At 37.1% G+C, this 8950-nt stretch overlaps 1 protein-coding gene and 3 long non-coding RNA genes across 6 annotated transcripts in view; 2 read left to right on the top strand and 2 right to left on the bottom strand.

Moving 5' to 3' along the window:
• Window positions 1–2484, top strand: part of LOC107834938 (CUGBP Elav-like family member 1) — a 63057-nt gene extending 60573 nt beyond the window's left edge. Inside the window, exon 6 of one of the 3 annotated variants that reach the window (XM_016666959.1) lies at window positions 1948–2484. In XM_016666959.1, the coding sequence (XP_016522445.1) occupies window positions 1948–2075 (128 nt within the window). In that variant the 3' untranslated portion in view covers window positions 2076–2484. The remainder of the gene's footprint in view (window positions 1–1947) is intronic. The other 2 variants (XM_016666957.1, XM_016666958.1) reach the window with 2 other exon arrangements.
• The window catches only part of LOC107834940 (uncharacterized), a 21707-nt gene continuing 12882 nt past the window's right edge, over window positions 126–8950 (bottom strand). The window contains exons 2-3 of the long non-coding RNA XR_001660776.1: window positions 4708–4713; window positions 126–361 (exon numbers count right to left, since the gene is read on the bottom strand). This is a non-coding gene — a long non-coding RNA (uncharacterized LOC107834940). The remainder of the gene's footprint in view (window positions 362–4707; window positions 4714–8950) is intronic.
• LOC103131865 (uncharacterized) overlaps window positions 5006–8950 on the top strand; it is a 28340-nt gene continuing 24395 nt past the window's right edge. Inside the window, exon 1 of the long non-coding RNA XR_475451.2 lies at window positions 5006–5170. This is a non-coding gene — a long non-coding RNA (uncharacterized LOC103131865). The remainder of the gene's footprint in view (window positions 5171–8950) is intronic.
• On the bottom strand, window positions 7686–8803 carry LOC107834939 (uncharacterized). The gene is made up of 3 exons (XR_001660775.1): window positions 8568–8803; window positions 8367–8458; window positions 7686–8293 (listed from the first exon to the last, which is right to left on the bottom strand). It is a non-coding gene; the product is annotated as an uncharacterized LOC107834939 (long non-coding RNA).

Here is an 8950-nt window from a genome sequence, read left to right as displayed (position 1 = left end):
CACTTTGAAATGCCTTGCTGCTGAAATGTGCTATACAAATAAAATTTGATTTGATTTTAATTTTTTTATTTGAGAGGTGCCATTGTGTCTATTGAACATGTGTGCTTGCGTGATGTTCAAAGTGCATAGCAGAGGTGACGAAACATCCCATATTCCCACCACCTCAAAAATTAATCCAGCATCTGTGGTTGCAGATGACTGATGTCATGCAATGCAGATGGGGGTCAGGAAGTAAATACAGCCTGTTTACTTCTGTTGACCCAGCTTCCAAATGCCTAAAGTCTGTCAGTGTTTCTTCCCAATGTATTATAAGTCTGGCGGGCCTCCAGGCTTTACTTGTGCCCCACCAGGCTTAGCATAGCTTATTTATTAAATATTTTTAAATGTTTGCATTTTTAAGACTTTATAGTTGGTGTTCATATATTAATCTTCCAACAACACATAATTATCAAGTGATATTTTCAAACTGCCTGTCAACTTTAAACATTTTTTAACTCAAAAACATGGCAGACCGCTGGATGAATGACTGCCCGAGTGCCCCAGTCACCAGACTTAGTACGTTTTCTGGGGGAAACCTTGTCTGTGTTGTTAGAATTGTTCTATTAGAGAGAAATATAAAAGTTATTTTCATGTTCTGAAGGTAGTTGGTTACAAGGGAGGTCATTTTAGAAAATGTACTGAAAAAAGATGAGAAAACTGGATTTCTAAATGTATGAATGTTTAGAAAGACAAACATTCATATGTAAGTCACAGTGAGTTGTCACTATTTCCCCATTCTCTCTGGCCACCAACCATGCTTTTAATGGGGTTTCTGTAGTTTGCTGTGAATGGTTGACCTGCTTTGTAGAAATGCATTAAGACTCAACATCAACATACAACTCCAGCATGAATTTGGGCTTACAGAAGCTAAACAAATTATTTACAAGTAGAGCCAAACACATAGAAATAACATGGGTTAGGTTGTTGTTTGCATTAGTGATAGCATTGTCAGTGGCGCAACTGCACATTATTCAGGTGGATGCGAAAACATAAATCGTGGAGTGTAAAACTTGCTACATGTACCTCGTTATGTGCGAGAGGTGAAGGAGCGTGAGGCGCGCTGAACTGTATGGGAAAATATAATCGGCGCGTCGCCCCCTTCAGACGGGGTTTTGGCACCCCCTCTGGTGCTGCGCCCCTATGCGTTGCATACGCTGTACCCACTTTTTGCGCGTCTGAGCATTGTTATTATAGCACAAGTCACTACTCACCCAGACAGAACCAACTTGACAGCCATTTAATGCTTCTTTTGATCCTAAATTGTTGACCCAACCTGAAACAAAATAAATCTTGTTTCAGGTTGCTTCCAGGTTTTTGAAAGCTTTCATCTGGCTCGTTGTAGTAATGTGGTCTTCTGCACCAGATAGTCATGTTTATTTCCTCGATGCTAGGTAAATCCTCAAGATTTTATGACAAATCTTTTTTACCAAGACAACATGGATCATATCCTAAATATATCCATATTTTTTTGAGATACGTCATCTGTGTCAGCCTATTTGGGGCATTAATGTATTCGCTGTGATCCATTTTTCTCAGTTTTGAACCTGACAAATCCACTTCCTGACCGCCATCTGAATTTTGTGCATCATCCGGGTCACATGTCTGCAACCCAGCAATAAGGGCCTCCTGTGGAATGGTTCCATAAACCATTCCAAAAATGCTAAATCAAATTTTATTATTTTCTTGCTCAAGCTTTGTGTTGTTTTAAAAGATGATCATGAAAGTAGGGTATAAAGTAGCAAAATTCTTATAGGAAGAAAAGTGTAGGTGATGCTTGGCTGCTGAAAAGCCAAGCATCACTATTATTTTCCAAAAATAATTGTTTTGTAAAACTATTAGTTTTAGGACAGTAAGTCTTCTGACATGTGCTTTTTTTGGTTGACCTTAATCCTTATGCTTCTTCTTCAGGCTTTGTGAGCTATGATAACCCAGTGTCATCACAAGCGGCCATCCAATCAATGAACGGTTTCCAGATCGGTATGAAAAGACTGAAGGTCCAACTAAAGCGTTCAAAGAATGATAGTAAGCCTTACTAGCATTGTTAAGGCTTATAGAACAAATTGTGTTAGTACATTAGTTACATGAATGAAGAATTATTTATTTGGCATTTAATGTACTGTCGCTTTCATTATAAAAGTACTAAATCACTTCATAGCTCTTAAAGCTTGCTGTGCTGTGAAAGTATATTCTTTTTTATACAAAAGACATTACCATAGTTTCTATACTAAACTGATGGTCATGTTTTGTAGAATTGTCTACAAAAACTGTATGAGTTTTTAAGTTAAATACATAATGTGATGCACAATAATTTTTTTCCCTGTTTTATCTGATGTCAGTGATCTGATAAGTTTCTCAATAGCAAACTATTCATAAAAATGTACTTTTTCCCATAGTAGTTAAATTATTTACATTAGGTATTATTGAATGAGTTTTTTTTATGTATTTTTGGTGTGTATATTAAAAAATTACAGAGTGGCACTTTGTGGACTTTATATATCCAGTAAATCTGCATTTGAAAGTTTGTAAAAGTATTAAACTTTTTTGACCAACCAACCAAACCACCCATTTACATTTGCAAAGTAGACTGGTAAGAGTGAGAGAGGAAACACAAGGAAGCTGAAAATATTTCTAATACTAAAGAAACATTAAAGAAAACCTGGTGAACTAGAAGAGAAAAAGACACAAGGGAAGCTTTAACAAACCTAAGCAGAAACAAGGCTGATCTAACAATAAGAAGAACTAAAGAACATATAGCTAGAGTAACTAGAAGACCTAAACAAAGAAATAACCTAACTAGAATCACTAAAGAAAGCTGGACATACATTCAGACAAAAAGACTAACTAAACTAAAGTGAAAAAATAAGAAAACTAGAAACTCTATGGGGTGAGCTAGAAGGACTTAAGAAATAACCTAACTAGGACTACTAAAGGAAGAGGGCATGGATGCAGACATAAAGAGCTAAACCTAAGGTACCAAAATAAGAAAACTAGACACACTACAAGGGAGCTGAAAAAAGGAATAACTAGAAGAAAATAATCTAACTAAAATCACTAAAGAAAGATAGACATAAATTCAGACATAAAGAATAATTGTAACAAAATAAACCTAACTAGAAACACTATGAAGGACTGAAAATAAGGAAAGCAAGAAAAAAACCCTGGAAAGTCCATTTTGCATTTCCTGTGGAAAACAAGGTCCCAGAGTCTGGAGGAAGAGAGGAGAGGCACAGAATCCATGTTGCTTGAAGTCCAGTCAAAGTTTCCACAGTCAGTAATGGTTTGAGGTACCATGTCATCTGCTGGTGTTGGTCCACTGTGTTTTCTGAGGTACAAGATCAACATAGCCATCTACAAGGAAGTTCTAGAGCACTTCATGCTATGCTGCTGACCAACTTTATCTAGATACAGATTTAATTTTCCAACAGGACTTGGCACACAGTGCCAAAGCACCAGTACCTGGTTTAAGGACCATGGTATCCCTGTTTTTAATTGGCCACCAAACTCGCCTGACTTTAGCCACATAGAAATCTATGGCGCATTGTAAAGAGAAAGATGTGATACACCAGACAATTTAAAAGAGCTGAAGGTCACTAGCAACCTGAACTCTCATAACACCTGAGCAGTGTGTTATGACTGCTCAGATCATAACACACTGCGTCACGCCGATCAGTCATGCCGGACTGATGGGCTCCATGTCACGCCGCATTGCTGCAGTAATCCAGGGAAAAGGAGTCCCAACTAATGTACAGTACTGAGTGCTGTACATGGTCATAATTTTCATGTTCATAATTTTCAGTGGGCCAACATTTCTAAAAATTGTTTTTTGTGTTGGTCTTAAGTAATATTCTAATTTTCTGAGACACTGAATTTGGGGTTTTCATTAGTTGTCAGTTTTAATTATCAACATTAAAAGAAAAACAAACATTTGAAATATATCAGTTTGTGTGCAATGAATGCATATAATATACAACTTTAACTTTTTGAGTTGAATTACTGATTTAAATAAACTTTTCATGATATTCAAATTTTTTTGATCAGCACCTGTACTTCTTGAGGAAGATCCTTCAATTCTTGCAGCAAGATGCTGCCGATCTTCTATAAGTCTGTTGTTGACAGTGTCATCTCTTCTGCCGTCATCTGTTGGGGCAGCAGCATCAGAGTCAGGGACTTAAAAAGGCTCAACAGCCTGATAAAGAAGGCTGGTTATGTTCTGAGGACGACTGTGGATGATTATACAAAGGATTCTTCATAGGATCAAGAAAATTATGGACAACCCTGACCATCCTCTTCATGAGACTGTTTTGGGAAGGTAGAACATCTTCAGTCAGAGACTTCATCAGATTCAGTGCAGTACAGAAGATCTGGCAGGAGATCTTTTCTGCCAACAACATTTAATTGCCCTTTGGGATTAATAAAGTAAATTTGCATTGAACTTGAATTGAATTTAACACAGGCAACAAAAATTGAGTTAAGTTAGTTCTTTAAATAATAAAATAAATGTGTCAAATCTGATGTATGTATATATATATATATATATATATATGCTTTGTTTGAATTGGTTAATTGAAAAAGATATAGCAAATATTTCTAAAGTAGCAATACAAAAATCTGTGATTTTGATAGCAAATATCTAAACCAATGGAATTCTGGAGGATATAATTATTGAACTTTATTCTCTGCCCTTCTAAAAAGCCTCCTCGAATATTTTTATGACAAAAAACTATATGCAAAGATTATGTTTTCCATTCCATTTTTTCAATATAAGGCTGATATTCACTATTTTCAGAATTTTCCACTGTACAAAGCATTTTAAAATTCAAAACTAACGCGATGGCGATGTGTTGAAATTCATAAGGACAGGATATTGATCTGCTCTATTTGTCTTGAATACTGATAACGACAGATCAGAAACAAAATAACAAGAAACAGATTCTGTCTGTTCGGTCCCTGGGTGGGTGTGTCTTTCTTCCAGATGGGACGGCGCTGCGCGTGCCGTCTCCTGTCTGTTTGCTTCTAATCCTCGGAATGCAACTTGGCAGAAGGACCGCTGTTCTCCAACCACGTCATACCGCTGCCTTTCACACGAATCTCACACAACCTCTCTGGACCAGTCGCATCTTAAACACAACAGGTTAGTGTGCTATTTATTATTATTTTTCAGATTTCGTCTGTTTCGCACGTGTTCCTGCCATATTTTTACCGGCTTCTAAGTACCATATGTGATTTGGCCGCAGGTGTGTGCATTAAATGTAAAGTGGATGTGGACTGTGGGCGCGCATTGCATGGACATTAGGAGGGTTTGTCTAACTGTGGAGCTTCCTATCTGAAGCCTCCTTCTAGTCTGAAATAAGTGGGGATAGAATCTGCAATTCACGAAAAAAACAAACAACAAACAACAACAAAAAACATCGGATCTGCTACATCTAGATGCATGTTTCAACAGACCTGCTGTTATTCGCCTTGAGAGTAAAGGAGTGTTCCATGACAAATCTCAGCTTGGCATGTCGCAGTCCTATGTCAGTGTAAATTTGAAAAATTCCAGTCAGAAGGAAAAACTGCACACTTTAATATTTTCTCATAAAGTGAAGAATAAAAAGATCCCTTTATCTTGCTTTAATAGACTGGCAGTGTAACACAGTTATGTACAAAAATATTAAACTCAGCAATTCATAATTGATCATGTTTTGATTGTCAATTTATTTTTGTTAACATCTGAAACTTGTTTTAAATATACTTAACACTGTGTGGTTTACTGCCTCTATTATGGTTAGGATATACTCACAATTGCCTGAAAGTTGTTGGTACACACATAAGGACCTATCTGGGTTCTGCAAGATGCATTCAACTGAGACTTGGTAAGTCTCTCATGATATGCTGTTACATCAACAGTACAATGAGATAGGAATTTCTTGAACAGTTCCAGGGTCTCATTTATAAAACTTTGAGCATGATTTATATTGAAAGTATGAATGCATCCAAAAGACAAAAATGGTGCACTAAAAACAAATTTTGATTCATAAATCCATGCATACACACATCAGCAAGCAATCTTTATTTATAGATAACAGCTGTTGTCTATAAATAAAGAAATAAAACTTTGTGTACAAGGTCCTGCCTCAGGTTCTGCCCTCTGCATGTTACCACATTCAATCATAAAAGGTCAATGCGAAGCACCTCATGAATGTCAGTGTTTATTTAAATGAGTCAGCTGATCATCTTATTCCATGATTAACGATGGCAACCACAGGGAAATTAGGGGGAAGAATGCAATTTCATCAAAAGTAATGTGAGTGAGGTGGAAAATGAAAACATTTTTGGTAGCCACATTGACAGGAAATAATGTTTAGACACCACCACCGGCATTTTAGGAGGCTGATGGCATGCTCCACAGTTGTGCTCTCATGGGTGTGCATATTGTTGAAATGTACCTCCTCTGCAGTCGGGGGGGTGTGGAAACTAGGTTAGGAGGCAGTGCATGGGGTGGTGACAAATGTCCCCTTGCTGGTTGTAGCATGACAGTGTGTCTGTATATTTAGTCCAAATAATTAAAATTCCACAAGTTAGTTTTTCATGGACTCATGGTCTCTCCACGGTGTAGGAAAATCTGACGTATTGGCTCGCCAGGTTAACAATGTCATCCAGGATGTTGGGTATTATTGAGCTTGCTAATGTCTGATATCCCAGTCCTATGGATACCTTTGCAGAATTATGTTGTTCCTTAAAGTGGCTTTGGAGAGTTAATCAGGGTTTCCTACAGCGTGCCCCCCTGCAAGGCATTGTGTGTTTTTGTTTTTATAAAAAAAAACATTAGATGTATATTTTTTTTAAATAAAAAAAAAATATATATAGCCAGGCTGCAAGCGTCTCTTCTGAGGTGAGCATTTTACGGTCAGGACATTATTATTCCTGAAAGAAAGATGGGTTTATAGTTTTCATGCATTGATCAGGGACTGTGCACCAATCACACCTCTGCGCGTTGACCATGTCATGCGCACTGTTGTGCTTTAACCTCTGAAGTTTATCTCTGTGCGGATCACTCATATAGGCTGACCTATGTGGACATTTATATAAACCCCCTGTGAGGATCCATGTTTTCTTTGTATAATTCAAGGAAGGAGTCAAGTTTAAATCCACCATGTTTGCTTTGTTCGCGCAGCTCAGTGTGAACCCCAAATGTTCACATCGAGTCTGTGCTCTATGTTCTATGTACACGTTGAGCGTACAGTGAGAATGATACTTCTTCGTGAACAAAGCATTATGTGTGCCATGTGCATTTACGTCTCAACATGCTGACTCTGTGTTTGCACTGATAAAGTTTGAGTTCCCAGTTAGCTCTTGCATTATGGACCGGTGGTTCAGCCCTTGGAGGACCTTTTGCGCTCACCATGTTGTTGCGCAGCATGTTGGTTTATTAAGGCATGTCAACCCAGGTGAAAAATAAATATACTAAACATGTTAAATTTTAGCATACTTGAAGCCAGACTAATTATCAGTATACTTGAAGTGTGTTATTTTGGAACTAATTTTTTACTTGGTGTATTTTAATAGTAATTAAATTTTAGAAAAGCACAATTTAAAGTGTACTAAGTGTACTATAACATGCTTTTTTGGACCAACTAAAGTTATACTTTATAGTATTTTATGTAATATAAACGTGCCTGATTAGTATATCTTGAGTGTACTATTTTTTTGATTGAATTACATTTAAAATATATTTAGAATGTATTTTAAGTGTGCTGGCATTACATATTGTATATTAATAGTGTGATTACAGTATGCTACAATTACACTTTTGGTTTATTATAATTGCTAATGAAGTACACTTTTCAGTTACTCATCACTGTGCTGCTTTGCCACTTTGTACATTACATGCTTCATACACACATCAGTACTGCAAACACATCAGGTTACCAGAACACAGAAGAATCCATTACAACACACTTTACAGGTGAAAAAACTTACATTGTTTATTCAATATATTCACATTTTTCAAAAGTACATTGCTAATATACTATCACAGAATTGTACAAATTGTCAATATATTCAAAGTTTACAGACAACACGCTCATGAAAATTGGCACACTAAAACAATACGTACACTTTAGAGGAAATGTGAAAAAAGTTTCACCAAAGACAGAGTATTGTTTTAATACAACGTCACAGTATTCCAGTATTACTGCAGACAAACTGACAACAACTAAGAACAGTGAGGATCAACGACAGAACATTCCCATTCACACCACTTTACAGAAACCTACAAAAAAGAACAGAAAGTATTTGTATTTTAAAGAGTAAAGAAAAACAGCAAAGAAAAAAGTAAGACTTACAATTTTAAGACGTTGTGGACTCGCTATGTATGTGACATCATCAGAAGTGATGATGAGTGGGACCAGGATGGAAAAACTTTTCTGGGTGTCTTCTTTGCCCGTTTGTTAGAAATAGAAAAACATAGTCAGCAGTATCATAGAATCAGTTGATGTTGGCATTAACTATGAAGCTGTTTTAAGTGTGAACTTAAGGAGACAAACTACCTTAAAATCTTTCCATCCATGATATGAACACGCTGATCCTTGCAGGGTAGTGAGGGGGGCTGGTGGTGCCCATCTCCAGCAGCCATCAGATGAGAGGCGGGGTTCACCCTGGACAGGTCACCGGTCCATCACAGGGCCCTGAAAGCCAACAATGAATGCAATGTATGAAAGAGAAATGGTAGATTAACAAGGGGAATAAATTCTGTTCAATTATTTTTAAATCAAATCATGTTTATTAAGCACTAACACACCAGTTTTTGCTGCTGATAAAAACGTGGCCAGCTGCTCAGTTTAAAAAAAAAAAACTTACACCATGAAGACGATGTGGAGGTTCATCCTCAGCGCTGGTTGGTGATCTGGTGGAGCCAGTGCCTCTTCTG

This window comes from Poecilia formosa, unplaced genomic scaffold (genome assembly GCF_000485575.1).
Source record: "Poecilia formosa unplaced genomic scaffold, Poecilia_formosa-5.1.2 Scaffold861, whole genome shotgun sequence".
NCBI lineage: Eukaryota > Metazoa > Chordata > Actinopteri > Cyprinodontiformes > Poeciliidae > Poecilia > Poecilia formosa.
This window is presented reverse-complemented; position numbering and strand designations above follow the sequence as displayed.